Raw genomic sequence first — 17,728 nt, forward strand, 5'->3', positions numbered from 1 at the left:
TAATTGCAAATCATGGTTTTCAAAACTGGACCGGACCGAACAGTTGGACTGGAAAAACTGGAAACCGGTCACCTGACCGGTTCTGTTTTTTCCCAAAACTGCTTTTTTCCCTAAAATCGTTGATTTTGGTCAGCAAACCACTGAACCAGCCAGTTAATCGTTCGAACGGTTTTAACTGTTTTTCAATTTTTTTAATTTTTAAATTATTTATTTATTTTGTCAGAACAGGCTGACCATTCGAGTTGAACGGCCAGACCGTTCGACCCAGTAACCGGACCCCTGACCGGTTCGGTTTTAAAAACCATGTTGCAAATTATTAGTTTCTTGGATGGCTTGTACTAGAAGTATCTCCAAAAAAAAAAAAAGTTTTGGTACAGAGACAAGGGAAGTGCAGAAGTGGACAATTTAGACGAAACTCCCAATCTAGTGGACGGTTCAGATTAGCCATAGGATAGGTAGCTTATCCACAGACCTTTCGTAATTGATCCAATTAGGACTTTTTTATTAATTTATTAATTAGAATGCAAAATGAAAAAAAAAATATCTATTATTATATTTCTAGATATTCATTACATCAATTCTTTTCCACTTTAAATTAAATTAGTAGGGACCATGCGATGCGATGCACGAAAAAATCTAAAAGATTTAATAATTTTACTTTTCATTTAATGTTGATTTATAAAAAATAATTGTTGTTAATTGAATATGAACAAATGTTTTTTAATATATTTAGTTTTATTAATAATTTGTAGTAATTTTAATAATTTTTATTCTTTTATTATTTTTAAATGAAATTTTGATTAATTTTAAATAAATAAAAATAATTATAAAAGCTAACATTTTTATTAATTTCACTAATAATTAACAATTATATAAGAATGACAACATGGTGGGTTCAGGGCAAGGCACCCCATCCCTTTCCCTGCTCCATAGTCAAGACACTCCTCAATGTCGAGTGAGTTCAGGGGCAAGGCACCCCACTCCTCATCAAGGACAGAGAATCCTCAAATTCTCCTGCCCCGTCCTCAGTATTGGGTGGGTTCAAGTAGAGGTGTAAATTGGATCGTGCTGGGTCGACACGACATGACCTGCATGTGGCCCGCACAAAGTGCGAGTCGTGCCATGCTGGCCCATGAGGCACCCCGGGCCATGCCTCCCTCCTCTAGGATAATTTGGGGGGTCGGTTCGGCACGATCCATGACTCGAGCCTATACGGGCCAGTGTCGTGCCATGGATCGGGCTGGTCCATGGGCCATGCCTATGCTGCATACCAAGCCAAACTCAAGGCAAGGCACCCACTCCCCGTCCAAGGTTTTTAAAATTGTACCGGATAGGGAACCGTTCCGGGTCGAACAGTTTGATTGTTCAGTCCGAACGGATGATCCGCTCTGACAAAAAAAAATAGAAAAACAAAAAAATGCCAAAAATTGTTGTCCGGGTTGACGGTTAGACCGCCTAGGTTAGCGATTCGCTAACCAAATAAACAGTTTTTGGACAAAAAGTGGTTTTGAGCTGAAACAGTGTCCAATTCCCAATTTTTCCAATCTAACCATCTGGCTTGATCGAGTTTTGAAAACATTGTCCCCATCAACCCAATATTCAATTTGATGATAAAAATGATCATAACATGGTAAATTTCTAAAAGTACACTAAATTGTCTTTAATATTCAAAAATGTAATATTATGAAAATTTATTCAAATTTATTTAAATTTTTATTAAATAATTTATTTTCTTTTTAAATGGTTTACTTACAGAATTATACTAATTTATCTTATAATTTCTAATATTAACTAACCAATAATTTCCTTTTTCCAATATTATACTAATTTATCTTAATAATTTGTGTAATTATTTGTTCAAATTATAGTTTTCCATTTCCCATAGTCATTTATTTTTAATAATTTTCAATGAAAATTAAATAATTTTTTAATGGTTTTCCAAAATCTATTAAATGTAATAAATTTTTCTAAAATTTTCAAAGTATTATAAAAATTTTCAATAATTATTTAATGCATTTTAAATAAACTTTCAAATACTTCTTATCTTTTAATTTCAAAAATGTTATTTTTACAAAAATCTAGTTTTATGAAAATTTTTGAAAATTTTATTACATCTGTCTAACTATGGGGATTTATTGAAATTTTTTTAAAATTTTTATTAAATATATTTTTTTATTTGGTAGTTTCTAACAAAATTACACTAATTTATCTTTTATTTTTCAATATAAATTAATTAATAATTTCATTTTCTAACACTATAATATTTTGTTCCCCCATTTGTATTTGGTTATTAGTTATAATAGTAACAATAACTAAAATTTTATACTTTTTGATAATTTTTAAATATAATTCTCAATTTCATAGAAATTAGTTCAAGAGTTTTCAATTTCTATAAAATGTTGTTAATGAGTTAATTAATAATAATATTTATTAATTTTGGTAATTTACTAACCATACTAATAAGAATATTTAATTTTTGGTAATTTACCAACCATATTTATTAACTTTTGGTAATAACACTATTTAATGCTCATTGAATATGGGTGAGATTAAATATTAACCGTATTTAACTATTTATTAATTAATATAAATATTTGAAATGAGGCCGAGTGGATATAGATTGGGGGGATGCATTTTAGGAATTGATTAGGGAGTGGGGCAATATGATACTTTCCTATTGGTTTAAATGAGATACCTTAGGAGAGAGATTATAGGAATATTTTTAGGTAGTTGGGTGACATGGCTTAATGGGAGTGGTGGGAAGGGGAGAGGAGAGAAAGTCAAAGAGAATGCAGGGTGGGGATAATGGAGCAAGGAAAGGCATGGTGACGGGACCCATGCTAATAGAAATATATAAGAGTTTAAAATTATTTTATATTTTAGCTTTTTAATAAACAATTCGATCAAACTCAACTCGAGTTGGTCGGCTTTCTAGTATTTCATATCGGCTTTGGTTTAATAAATATATATTAATATTTTTATATTTTAAATTTAATTTTTTAATATAGAAAAGTAGGGAAATCCCCATATTTGTTAGTCTAAAATATTTTATATCATATATTTAATTTTTGTAATTTATTTTTTAATAATATCATTGTAATTTATTCAATTTAAAGTAAATTTTTAAGTTTAAATCTTTTGAAGAAACAAACTAAACCGAAAATATACCCAAATCGATACAACTCGAGTAGGTGGGTTTTCGCTAATAGTCATTCGATTTCGAGTGACAAACTACGGACTTGACCTGATCGATTTGGTTGGCGAAACAACCTGCAATTGAACAGAACCAATCTTTGAACACTCCTAATTTCAACTAAATTTATAGTCTAATCTCTAATAAATAACAATAGTTTAATCTCCAATAATTATTGAAAATTTATAGCAAACATACACAATCATTGAAAATAAGTTTATAATGAAAATATAATAGATATATAATAAAAATACAATAATTACGAAAATATAATAACTATTGAAAATATACTAAATTAGTCAATAAATAGTGTAATCTTAAATAATAGTTTAATCTCTAATAAGTATTACTCTATAAATTATAAAAAATATATAATTACTAAAAAAATTTATAACAAAAATACAATAAATACGATAAATTAAATTTCAAAAGTTAAAAAAATAGTTGTTTAATCTCCAATAATTATTGATAATTTTCTATTAAATAAAAAAATAAAAATACATTTATAAATAATTATTGAAAGCATATTTATAAAAAAAATAAATAATTACTGAAAATAAAATAAATATTAATTATAGTATATATAAATATATAATAAATATACACTATTATTGTAAAATTATTACTAATAAATATAATTTTTTGATAGTTATTTTCTATAATTATTAATCGATATAAGTGAAATTAGTTATTTACAATATTGTTTAGTTATTGAAATAATATTTCTATTTAAATTGTTAAAATATTAATTATTTATTGAATTTAATAATCCATAAAATTATAATCGTACTATTATTACATAATTTGTTATTAATTTTTTTAAATATTAAATTATTATTAATATGAATATTATGAATTCTATTATAATTATTTTTCTACTTTTAAGATTTTTTTTAAATTGATTACATAATTTCGTTATTTTAACTATTTAAAAATTTGTCATGTTAAATATTTTGTTATTTAAATATTTAAATAATATGTAAAATATTTAAAAATTTCATTATTTGAATTTTATTTATTTTAATGTTATTACGTAATATTAAATACTTTGTTATATTATTTAGCTATTTTAATGTGTTTTATTTAATATTTTTAGTTGTTGAAATATTAAAATAATGTTTTATTTTTTAATGTTAAATTTTTACTATTTGAATAACATTTAAATTGAATAATTCGTAAAATTATAATTTATTTTGTCACTACATAATTTCATGATGAATTTTGTAAAAATATTGAATTATTAATAATATGAATATTATTGAATCTATTAATTTTTTCTGTTTTGAATAAATATTTTAAATTTAGTATATAATTTCATTATAACATTTAAATAGTTCTGAATTTTTTTAATTGATACTTTCTTTTGATGGATATAGATAAAAGGTGGGGGAGAGGATAAATAGGAATTAGAGATAGTTTATGAGAGAATCTCTCTACTAAATTAGAGATAATTTAAGAGATAAATAGGAGTTAAAGATAATTTAGGAGATAAATAGGAATTAGAGACAATTTAGGAGGAAGTGGGGGAAAGTGGTGCCACTTGGCTAAACATTAGAAAAGCAAATCCCTCCTTTCTTTATCGTTGTTAGAAATAGTTAAGCATATGTGATTTCCTTTTTGGTTTAATAGGTAATTATGTGGAATTAAAAAATAAAAAATTCAAAAAAACAGAAAATTAGGAAGGGCGGTTTGAACTTAATCTAAGCCATGACTCCCTCCTTCCTAATTTCCTATTTTTTATTTTTTATTTTTTTAATTCCACATAATTATCCATTAAGCCAATAAGGAAATCATATAGGCTTAACTATTTCTAACAACCATAAAGAAAGAGGGATTTGATTTTCTAATTCCTATTTATCTCCTAATTTATCTCTAACTCCTATTTATCTTTTAAATTCTCTCTAATTTAATAGAGAGATTCTCTCCTAAACTATCTCTAATTTAAATTTATCCTCTCCCCCACTTTTTATCTATATCTATATAAAGAAAGTTTCAATTAAAAAATTCAGAAAACATGAGTGAGCGGGAGAAAATATGAAGTTTTTAAGACAAAATTACCCTTTTATTAATAAAATTTTATTTAAAAATAAATTTAATACAAATTAATACATGTTTATTAATCAAACAACAAAAAAAAAGTAAGAAAAATTTAGTTTTAAAATTAAATTTTATATTTTGATATCTATTTAGATTTCATTTAAAAAATAAAATGACCCTAAAAATTTGTTAATAGAATTAAAATATTAACAAAATTATTAGTCTTAAACTTAATCATTATTAATTTAAAATCCTCTAATCCACTAAATAAAAATTTAGAAAAAGTGAAAACAATTTAATAGAAAAAATAAAAACTAAAAAATCCACAATTCTACATCTTGGGGTGCAACTTGGGTGAGTTGGGTTGGGTTGAGGGTCAACCCAAGCCTAATCCTAAGTCTCAAACCTTGAGCTTAGGCTTGGTCCAACTCAAGGTTAAGCTTGAGTGTACCAATCCAGGCCTTACTTGAGATTAACCCAAATCTTAGGTTGGGCTTGTGCTTGGGCATGTGTAGCCCAGCTTTTAGGTAGAACAGATTGATGACATGCAGATATATATATGTGTATCATGAAATGTTGGGTGGGCTCAGATTGGGTCAGGTTGGGCCTGAATTCCTCTCTCTCTCTCTCTCTCTCTCTCTCTCTCTCTCTCTCTCTCTCATGTTACCAATCGGCTCAACCCCGCCTAAACTTTCTCCTAAACAATCTCTCCCATCCAAAATTCCTCCTAAAACACCTCTTAATCTATATTATAAACCATCTAAAAACCAAAAGCGTGGGTAAATTAATTAATTAACTTAATTTGGGTAGTTAAATTAATTTGTGATTTTATATATTTTCAATAATTATTGATAGTATTGAATATTATTTAGTAAATATCAACACCTAAACTATACATTTTCATAATTTTGGTAAATTGAAAGATTCAATTACTAAAAATTACTGATATTGTCAATTTAATTTCAGATTTTTTGAAAATTAATTATTGAAATCAATAGTTACTAAAAAATTAATAATTAATTAAAAAATAAATAAATACAAGTTTAATAATTAAAAATTATCAGTAATTTTTATCAATAAGTAATTATTGATATTTTCATTAATTTTGGTCAATTTATTAATATTTAATGATATTATCAAACAATAGTTAAAAAATTTTAGTAACTTATCGATGGAAAATTAATTTCAATAAATATAAATTTATTTTTTATATTTTCAGTAATTTTGGTATTTATTATAATTTTTGAGTATTAATTAATGATTTTGTTAATTTAATGAAACTTAAATTATAAAACTTCCAACTTTTCAAATAAATAGTTGGAAAATTTTAATAATTTCCATAAGTATTGGATGCTACATTTATAACTGTCATAATTAATGGAACTATATTTATGGGTTTGGGGGATGTTATAGGTTTAGGGGATGACCCCCAGGGTAGGAATGGCAATGGGTGGAGATCATATTCCCCATCCCGACCTCGAGTTTTAAATTAATCATTGTCAAAAACTTTAACTTGCATCCCTGGTCCTTGACAGAGAGGGCTTCCCCATTGGGGACTTGAATCCCTGAATTTTTTAATTAAAAGTTTGTTTTTAGAAAGGTATTTATTTAAAATAAAGGAAAAATTAAAATGTAAATAATATTTTAAATATATTTTGATATATATAAAATATAAAATATTATAAATAACATAAATAATATTATATATTTAATATAATATATACACACATATATTTAATATATATATATATATATATATATAATCGGGATTGGGGTGGGGTATGGACTTCACTCCCCATCCCCAATCAGGTATTCCTATTAATTCTATCCCCACCCTATCCCTGCTAAGGCAATCTTCAACCCTGCCTGATTGGGGAGGCCGGGTACTTAGCAGGGATGGAGAAAATTGCCATCCCTACTCCTGGGTTGTGTAGCTCCATAAAACAATAAGTTTTAAGTCCAATCTTGACATCGCACAGGGGCTGCTAGTATATATATATATATGAGAATCAAGAAAAATTAAAAATTAGCTTGTCCAGAAATCAAGTGATTCATGGAGTCATGGAATCAAGAAATGCCATGTGTAGTACTCTTTTAACCAATCGTCAGCTCAGCAGAAAGAAGAAGTATTTTCTGCTTCCCGGCCGGGAAGAGAAAAACATTGTAAACGTTTCCACACACCACCTTAATTTCTGGGAAGAAATGTTTTCTGAAAAATATTTGTTTTCTTTTTGTTTTCCTTTGTCATATAATTCTAGAATTACTTCCTAATATTAGGAAGAATGTATTTTCCTTTCTTAAGTGGGGAGAAAGAACCCTTGGGCTTTGAGACGTTTCCCCTCAAGTCACAGCCACCACTGCCATAAGGTATAGCAAACTGGGTCATTACCATTAGAGTTCAGATGAAGCTGTTTAATGTCTTTAACTGGAATATTTAACACTAGTTACGGTAGAGGTAGAGGATCTGTCATGGGTATCCATGATCATCCCTGTTCCATGATGGATGATGGATCCACAATGGGTCACATCCATACAAGTAAATGTGTGCATCGTTGTTACAATTTATTGTTGCCTGATCCCTGAATGAATCAGCCCGGGGCCGGCGGAAGACCACCTGATTCTGAGTACTTAAAAATAAGTGCTTATTTGGGTTATTAAGTATTTATTGATACTTGAGAAATAAACCTGAAATAAGTTTTTATTTTAAAAATAAGAGCTTATTTTTTTTAGTTCGAATTTCCAGCTTTTTTTTAATTGCTCATACAATGAGCATTGTTTTCAAAATTTTTCACCCATAATTGCCCCCGGTAAATTTATAAAATTTATAAAATCACTTTTACAAAAACACTTTATAAAAGTACTTTTATGAAAATAAAATATTTTTACGAAAGTACTTTTATGAAAGCACACTAAGTGCTAATTAGAAAAAAAGACCACCAAATGCTCAATAAAATACGTGTTTATTTAAAAAAATAAGCACTTGAAAAATCTAGATGCCAAATGCAAATAAGTGTATTTGAATAAACACTTATTTTTAATATAAACACTCCCAAACATGGCCTACATGGAAGCGGAATCTGCTCTGCACAAATGGGCGCCTCACAGGCACATCTACCATGTATTGAAAACATCTCCCGTGAATAATAACTAATAAGTGCAGAAAATGTTCCCAATGCATGATAAGATGTGCGTGTGAAGCGCCAGGTGTGAGGAGCAGATCCGCTCGCCTACATGGCCTAAGATACACCTACTCATCTTGGAGACACACTTGGGCGCCTCACATGCGATTTCACCGTGCATTGAGAATATCTCCCGTGAATAATAAGTTTAAAAGTACGGGAGATGTTCCCATGGTAGGATATGCGTGTGAGGCGCAGATCCGGTCTCCTCATCTAGTGGTATGGCGTCATTGTTTTCTTGCTTTAGTTGACCTTAGCGTTTCACGTATGGTCTTAATCAAGTAAGTCTGTATTGCCATCGTTTGAGTGTGTGACGTGGCCACAACTAAAAGATAAAACCCTTGTCTACCTAATTTAATTTCCATTTCTATTATCAGGAAATTATACAACTCCTTTAGGCTCAATTATTGGTCCATACAAATGAAAAGCACTCACAAACACAAAAGACAACGCCACCCCCCTCCCCACTCAAATTTCTCTCTACTTTTTTCTCCACAGTCCCATCCACCACTTGGCTCAACCATTCCATTTTTAGGGCGGCCTCATGAGTCATGATATAGGAGGAGGCACTCTTTGCTCCTTCATTCTCCTTCACTGAGTGTCTATGTTTTCTCTTCTTCCAACTTCTCTGAAAACAACTGCTACTACACTATTTGCCTGTTTTGTATTGCTTCGTTTTATTGAGCCATGCCAAGGACCATCTCTTCCTAGATCTTAACACTTTCCAATAGAGGAAGTTGGATTTTGTGTTGAACTTCTTATCAAACTTCATCTACCATCATTTTTGGAGCACAAGTTAGAATTGCATCTGCCACGGTGAGGAAAATCTTGTCCTCACCAACCAAGTTCGCGAAGTTGGATGCATGAAGCTTGTCGATCACCACTTGCCCAGGATTTGCTAGAACAAGCTGTAAATAATAGCATAAGAGTTGTAATAAGGTACTCCCAATATTTTTACAGTTTCAATGTGAGAAATTATATTCTAAGACCGTTTCAATCTTTGTCTATGCCTTTGTTTTGGTAATTTATGCCAAAAGAGTTTGATGAGTGGTATAATATGGAGAAACCTTAGAAGTTCCTGGTGTTATAAAATTTATGGCTGTACTTGTACCCAAGCTATCCTAATCCATTTCCAAATCTGACTGAACATCCACTAGAACTTCATATACAAAAATCTTCTAGGCCAAATATAAGCTTCAACCATATAGATTTTAGCTATTCATAAGTAGATGATTTTACTTCAGTTTTTTTTTTTTCTTAATGGGCAGATATATCTTTTTTTTTAGCTATTATTCTTGTGGTTGTGCTCCCCAATACTGATCCACTTCATAGAAATTAATGAAGCAGTCCAGTTGTGTCAGACCTTTAAAGATATATTATGTTGACTATAATGATTATTTGTTGAACAGTTTGGATTAATAAGAATAGAAATTCCTTGAATGACAGGCCTTTGGTACTAATGCCATGGTGTCGCCACAATACTGTTCTTATGCAATGAAAATTATATATTGCTTGTTTTGAATGATCTTATTATATTCTCAGAGGGAAAATATTTTCTGGAGAGGGAAGCTTCTCTAGAATATTTATGCTGCCTGTTTCCCTCACTGAGATAAGAAGAACAAGTTTATGGACATGGTTAACCCATGGGAAAGACCACACAACAAAACAAGGTTAGACATGGATCCTGCAATATTGGAAGTATTCAAGAATTGCATAAACTCACTTACTAGCATTTCTCCTGGGATAATTCTATAAAACTCATTTAGAAAATTTGTTTCCTATAGTGGGAAAAGAATAATTTAAGTTCTTGATAAAGCAGAGTTTAAGTATTAGGAGGCCAAATCTAAAAAATGTTTTCCCATCTTAACCTCCCCCCCAAACAATATGAAAATAAAATAAACCAAAACATTTCTACCAAAACTATGAACCTGTCCTTCTATTATCCATAAAATAGGATGGTTATAAATTACCTGAACATCCCTCTTCTGAAGACTCCTGTGTAACTCTTCCAAGGCATGAATGCCACTGGTGTCAATGTCAATAACGGCTGTAGCAAGCACAAAATAAATCATAAAGATGAGTTCAATAATAGTAAATATAAGAAAGGCATCAAGATTAGATTTTGATTACTCACGTGACATGTCAACAATCAAGAACTGGATTCTAGCTATGTCCTTTATTTTCAGTTGTTCTTCCTCATCAGTTAACCATCTTAAGATCCTGCAAAAAGGTGGGTTTATATATTGGGATCACTATTATATCTGTAGTGGCTGTAGGAAATTGGAATAGTCCAAAAGGATTTCTAATACCAAAACTCATATTCTCAGTATGGGATGACTTGTGTTATCTATTGAACTTAAAGAATTATAAATAAGTGCTTCAGGATGTCTACATATCTGATCTTCCTGTGCTATAAATTTGCCATACATGGGCACCATATCATAATACCTATCAATCAAACATAGGAGATCCTCGAGAATAGGGATGAGGAAAAAAGTTAATATTCATCCAAATGATTCTAATAATCAGATATTTTTGTCATTTTGGATGGATAAAGCCAAGAATAGTACACCTATGAAAATTTCCTAGGCACAATCTATAAAACTGGTTATTCTATAGCTATATTCAGACTAGATGTTCACCAAATATATATCCTTTGTAGACCATATGAAGGCAGGCATGCCATCTATCTATCTATATAATTCCCATATCTGTCAGCCGTGAGTATTGAACGTTTACCCCTAATAGGATATATATAAGATGCAAATAATAGATGAGAGGATAACGAAATAAAACTTTGTTCTAACAGGAGTGTCATGTTATGTTCAACACTGCAATGCTTTTGAAAATGAGGGCTCCTGTCTATAAATTTTAACAAATTATCAAGCCCTAGAATGGTGGTAATAAATAACCATTAACAGCATGCAGCATAGAAGTAGTATTAGGCAGTGTTTTGACTTGTTTCCTGTTATTTCATTTTAGTGCATTTATACCACTTAGAGCTAAAGTTAAGCACTTTGTAGAACTCCAACCACTCAACTAAAGAAAAAATGGAATTAGAGAAATATCAGGGAGAGTGCTTTTAGGAAGAGAATTGGAAGCCTCTGATCTTCAGCCATGAGCAACTCCGTTAGGCAGAAGTTTTCATGTGAAAATTTTCTGTATTACTTGGTTAATATTTCCATACTTTCTTCCTTTTCCTGGAATTGTATTTTTGAAGTTTACCAAATCTAAGCTTCACAAGAAAAGTCTTGAGCAATTTTTACACAATTAATGCATCCTGTCAAGAGAGAAAAGCAAGTGAACAGAGAGTGACAAAAGGCTTAAAAGAGCATCTCTACCTCTCCTTAACATAGTTGGAGTTGGAAAAATAGATAGCGGAATCAACTCTCACAATGAGTGTTCCAGGAACCTTTGTTGCATCAAGGTATTGTGCAACGTTCCTGTAGACAGTAGTCCCGGGGATCTTTCCAAGTACTGCAGTACGTGGCCTTGTCACTTGTAGGAGGATTTTAGAAAAGGATATAGAGACCTATTATAACAAAGGAAAGCAAATTAAGTGGACGCAAACTGAGAGATGAGATCTAATGTGGGAGATTGTAAATACCAATCCTTACCGCAATTAATAGACCAATCTCAACAGAAACAAAAACTACACCAAAGAAGGCTCCCATGCAAGCAATAAAATCAAATTTATCAATCTTCCATATGAGAAGTGCTGCCTCATAATCGATTAGTCCAATCACAGCAGAAATAATGATAGAAGAAAGGATGGCATTCGGCGTATATTTAAAGAGAGGTGTGATCAGTTCCAAGGTTAGTAATACAACACAGGACATTACAATATTGGAAACTGCAGTTTGGCAACCAGCCATGTAATTCACAGCTGAACGTGAGAATGAACCTGCATAAGAAGGGGATCTTGTCAATCCAGATGTATAGATGTGTGTGGGTGAGAGAGAGAGAGAGGATCCTAAGTTTATGACTTCATCCAACCCGAGCGTACATGCCATCTATACTCTAAACATGCATGTTTTAGCTGCTATATCCAATATGCAGAAATTTAACCTGATCAGATGACTTAGCCATTTATTGGTAAAGTTAGGGAACCATTTCCTTGATTTTTCCTGGCCTTTAAAAAACTCACCATGATGGATGGGTACACAGCCATCTTTGGACCTTTTCTTTGTAATTATCTAAGGGTGTCAATGGACCGGTTTTGGATTGGACCCCATCCAATCTAAAATCAATTTGGACGGATTGGACAGACCAACAAGACATATTGGATTGGACCAATCCGGTCCGAAGTATTTATTGGATGATCCGTCTGTAATAAATTTATATTGGATTGGGTTGGATTAAGCCAATATCTGGTCCATTGATACAAGATAAGAATATAGGTGTCAGTGGGCCAGGCTTGGGTTGAAACCAATCTAAATCAAAATGAATTTAAACAGATTGGATGATCCAGACATTGAATTGGGCCGGTCCAAAATGGTCCAAAATATTCATTGGACTGGATTGGACCTGGTTCATTTATAATGGACTCACACTGGACTGGATTGGATTGGACCAAATCCAGTCCAATTGACACCCCTATAATTATCCCCTTGGTCTGAGCCTGTTGTGTATCCATACCCATGGTGTAGCTGACAGGACTGTAGAGACATGTCCTTGTTCAAGTGAAGATAAACATTCTCATTTCCATTTCCTTGAATAATTTTGTTCTATTATAATTTATAGCATTATTCTTTTTTTTTTTACTTCTATATTTTGCCTCACCTGTGGCCACATAACAGGAAGTCATTGAACCAACAATATTCATTGTTCCTAGTGCAACCATTTCTTTGTTTCCATCAATTTGATAGTCCTTCATGGATGCAAATGTTCTTCCTATTGCTATAGCTTCCTAACAAATCCAACACATTTGTTATTAGACACGGGAAAGAATCAATCAATCACCTTTTATTGAATAAGTAGTGCAGAACTGACTTACCGTCAATGCTATCATACCAGCCACAACACCAATCTTGAATCCTTTCAGAACATAATGGCCACTGAAATAGATTTCATGTACTGATGATGGGTTGATGCCCTTCTCTATATGCCGCACCTTCATAAGTAAATAGAAGCAATAGTTGCAATGACTTATAGTAATTCCATGTTATAAATTCACCAAAAGTTCTCACTTACAATTTGAACACCTTTCTTGTCTGCACGGGTGATATACACAAAAAAGGTGGAGAGGACAACGGAGATCAATGGGGCAATTGCAGGTACCCAAAAAAGTTTCTTGTTCTTCTTTCCCTGTTACCCTCAAATCATGTAAGAATTGGGAACATCATTCAATCCCATAAAATTGAAGTTATACAGTAGTAGGGAGTAAAAAGCTCTTACTATGTACTTGGAAAATAGAAGGAAACTTAAGAATACTGCTCCTATGAGTACAGTCTGCCAGTTCCACTGCAAAATGTAGTAAAGTTAAGAAACTTGGGTTTGAAGCCAGAGGACAACTTGATGGCTCATTATTTTCAGTTTTATATCAAGCTTACCCCGTGGTGTGCTGAACCCACAACTGAGTGCATTACAGAAACAATGTCAGCTTTCTTTGTGAAATTTTGAATCCCAAGAAAACCTTTGAGCTGTTGAAGTGCAATTGTAATGGCAGCCCCACCCATAAACCCAACAATGGCAGCATGGGATAGGAAGTCAATCAGGAATCCCAATCTGAAAACAATGTAAAGAACATTTAATGTTTCACAAACATTTTAATTGCAAAAAGAGCAAATAAATCAGGGAAAAGAAAGGTAACAAACAGAATTACTTGAAACATAAGATGCAGGGACAGGTACTTGAAACTTACAAATAAAACATAAAAAAAAAAAAACAATTACCTAAGAAACCCAAGGGCAGCTTGAGTGATTCCAGCAAAAAAGGTAGCTGTAAATGCCAGGCGACGGTACTCTTCTGCATGTTTAACAGGATCAATCTCATCCTGGAGCAGAGTTCCTAGCAAGAGAGACACCACTGCCACTGGTCCAATGGCAATGTCTCTTGAACTTCCCATGAAGGCATAAACTAATGGGGGAACAAAGCTGGAGTCTACAATAGCACACAGATAACAGAAGGAAATACTCATAAGGGGATCTGAAAGAAATCATAAATGCATGTAAACAACAAAGAATGGAAGGTATGGATCAGCATTACAGAAACTTACATAATCCATACTGGGGAGACAGATTTGCTAGATTTGAATATCCAATATCCTATTTTGCAAGTAAAAGAGTTGTTAGAATAGTCAACATTTGCAAACAAATCAGAAGTTTATTATCCTTCTTTTATCTACCTGAGGTATACAGAGACTTGCAATAGTGAGTCCTGCAATAATATCTCCTTTAAGCTTTGTTAAGCTGTAGTTCCTCCCCCACTCCAAGATGGGGAAAACAGCCTGAAGACCTAGGATAAACCTTCTTGATCCTGGTTGGTCCTTGAAAGGGCGTAAAGGATCATCAGCAAAGAATGTTTCCTTCATAGTTGATGCAAATTCCTTCAGCAGGTTCTGCCGTGGAGACACTCCCACCTTGTGAACATATGGCAAGTTTTCCATGTGATGGCGTGAAGATGACATGCTTCTGATGTCCATCTCCTTTGTTCCGAGTCCTTCTTTGTCAGAATGACCCATTGGAAACTGTAACTATGTATCAAAATTTCCTGCAATGGAGGTAAAATAAGACAAACTTGATCAGAAATGATAAAATACTAGCTCTGGTGTAAAATTAGAAGTGCAAAAGTATATCATCATCATCATCCATGCCTTATCCCAACTACATGGGGTTGGCTAAGTGCAAAAATGTATAATTTTGCGTAAAGAATGAAAACCATTTGACATGTTTTCAGTAGCATACTGGTCATGTAGTCAATTAAGTGCATAGCTCAAGATTCAAAAACCAAAGTTACATTTGGAGTTTGATCTGACTGCCCTTTGCTTCTTGGAGAATGTAAGAATATTTAACACAAAACTGAAAAGAAAAGAGAAAATTTAATGATTCCAGAATGGAGTATAACCACTTAGAAAGAACAAACCGTCGTTTAGTAGATAGATTTTGTTCTCAATGCCACCAACAAGAAGAAATGGAGGGTATTAGAGCTCCCACAGAGAAAGGCTAGATAGCATTAGTTCAGATGTCCAAAGCCTTACTTGACACTGAATGCATCAGGGGGGTGGGGTGCTCTTGATTATATATAGTTATAACAGAAATTCCAGGTCAAACTTCTCAACCTGATAGACAATCTTAACCATGTCTTGGAAGAATAAATCCAGATTCTTCACATGACATATGTGCCTTGGAATTTAAAAGTTATGACTAACCGACACCAAGGTTATAGAATACTGAATACCAAATTGTTGATGTAAGAAGGTGATCTCCCCTCAAACTCAAATTATTATGGACATAAAAATGTAGTTTAGGTTTTAAGTAGTTGACTTGAACATTTTGATGGCAACTGCTAGAGTCCTACAAGGATAAAGCTACCTTCTTCCTACCTCTCCAATCCCCTTCCCCAACTTCCAGCTCCTTTCTCTCACCTCTTTTCTTCCTAGGTTATTCTTGGAAAGATAATAAAGTAATCAACTAAATTAACATCCTCCAGCAATGACGATGGTGGTTAAGAATTTGGATTTGAAAATTGGAAAAGTGAACTTTAGCCCCTTTCACCGTGAGATGACATCAGAATGGCATCGAAGGAGCAGTGTAGTGATCACATAATATAAAGTGAATGATAATTTGCAAATACCAAAAGAAAAGAAAGCACTCCTTCAATACCACCACCACTACACAACCAAAAATAAATTAAAAATAGCCAATTATACACTGCTTCTTCAAAAGATAGAACGTGACTCCCATTTTTAATTTAAGATTCCTATTCTGAAGAGTGCGTATAGAACCAGTCATGACACACACAAAGGATACGCTCTATAAAGAGTCGACATGGAAAAAGCAAAAGCAGAAAAGAATAACGATAAAGTAGAATAGTATTCCTACCAAAATAAAATAAAAACCAGAGTGAAATCTCGTCTAGTAAAAACAAAAGTCCTAATTTCTCCAAGAAAGTTAATAAAAAGAATAAAATGGGAAAAAGAGATAAAATATTTCTGGGTACTTCAAATGTTACTTTCCAGAACTCAAAATCCAACTCCACCATTCAATCAAACACATCACAATTCTTGTACTGATGGCTTCCACTATCAAATTAATTATAACCCAGATTTTTTTTTATGTAATAACTCCTTTTATTGTTCATGTTCAAAACAGAGAAAAAGAGATAAGAATATATATCTTTCAGAGACTGGCGAAATATGTTTGATTACCGCTTTCAATCAAGTTACTTAAAACCCACAATTTTTTCAGCTATTCATGAAAAGGGTATAGTTTTTACTTTGTATGTTGGTATATGAATAAAGGCTGCTACTAGAGAGTGTTGGCCGCACCTAGTTCTCCTCTTCTTCTTCCTTGGCGCAAAAGCATTGCATGAAAGCCATCGATAGTGGACCACTCCGTAATATCCTTGAAAACTGTTTCCTACTTAAAAAGGTATATAGAGAAGAAAAAAATATTCAAAAGCAGTACTCAGAATCCCTTTACAGACCTAGAAGAGATTCAGACAAAAATAAGGAAACAAGGAACAAGAAACCATAAAATTAATTAAGAGAAGAATAACCCAGAAGAGAGCATTACCACATCAACTTTTTCGTTCGCCCACACTCGACGGTCCTCGTCTTTCTGAAATAATGATCATCATAAAGAAAATTTTCAAATCCTAGTAAAGGAGATCACGAACAGGAACAAAAGCTCCTCAAAATCCGTCCAGATGCAACGAACCTGAAATGGTCGGTTTTTTCTTCCTGTTTGATTAACAGAGATTTCGAAAACGAATGGAGGGAGGTAAAGAAAATCAGCATTACCATGATAACTTCCATCTGTTCCGACCACCCTTTTGGGATTGCAGAAACATATAAAATTCAATCCCACCAAACCTGCAAAATTCCAATTCCACAAGCTGGCTTCATCATGGATTCCTAAAATTCCAACGGAGTGGATTTTTCGTTGGGCATGTTTTTCACTTTTTTGTCTGTGAAAGAAGTTTATTTACGAAATTGCCACCTAAACTTGTCTACTATCAACAAGTACAGCAAAGTCAAACCGAAAAAGACGACTTTGTAGACTTTCTATGGTTGTTATCTTTCCCTTTTCTCCTGTTGTCGTTAGATAGTGGACCCACGTGGTACGTGTCTCGATAAACTTTTAACCGGGCTGTAATA

At 32.4% G+C, this 17,728-nt stretch overlaps 1 protein-coding gene across 7 annotated transcripts; it reads right to left on the bottom strand.

Annotated features, from left to right (window-relative positions):
* Positions 1 to 8,735: 8,735 nt before the first annotated feature.
* On the bottom strand, positions 8,736 to 17,510 carry LOC104600090 (sulfate transporter 1.3-like). Of its 7 annotated transcripts, none has more exons than XM_088888491.1 (16): positions 17,372 to 17,510; positions 17,145 to 17,288; positions 16,898 to 16,988; positions 14,756 to 15,120; positions 14,627 to 14,675; positions 14,304 to 14,511; positions 13,962 to 14,136; positions 13,807 to 13,872; positions 13,603 to 13,716; positions 13,406 to 13,522; positions 13,192 to 13,318; positions 12,027 to 12,313; positions 11,751 to 11,941; positions 10,544 to 10,629; positions 10,380 to 10,456; positions 8,736 to 9,317 (listed from the first exon to the last, which is right to left on the bottom strand). In XM_088888491.1, exons 4-16 carry the CDS (start codon positions 15,089 to 15,091, stop codon positions 9,171 to 9,173), a joined length of 1,980 nt encoding a protein of 659 aa, XP_088744617.1. In that variant the 5' UTR covers positions 15,092 to 15,120; positions 16,898 to 16,988; positions 17,145 to 17,288; positions 17,372 to 17,510; the 3' UTR covers positions 8,736 to 9,170. The 7 variants fall into 7 exon arrangements, with proteins under 7 accessions (XP_088744617.1, XP_088744618.1, XP_088744620.1 ...); XM_088888492.1 differs by having other exon boundaries at positions 16,846 to 16,988; XM_088888494.1 differs by having other exon boundaries at positions 17,145 to 17,189; positions 17,289 to 17,388.
* Positions 17,511 to 17,728: the final 218 nt, after the last annotated feature.

This window comes from Nelumbo nucifera, chromosome 5 (assembly GCF_055504915.1).
Source record: "Nelumbo nucifera cultivar China Antique chromosome 5, China Antique-T2T, whole genome shotgun sequence".
Taxonomy (NCBI): Eukaryota; Viridiplantae; Streptophyta; class Magnoliopsida; order Proteales; family Nelumbonaceae; genus Nelumbo; species Nelumbo nucifera.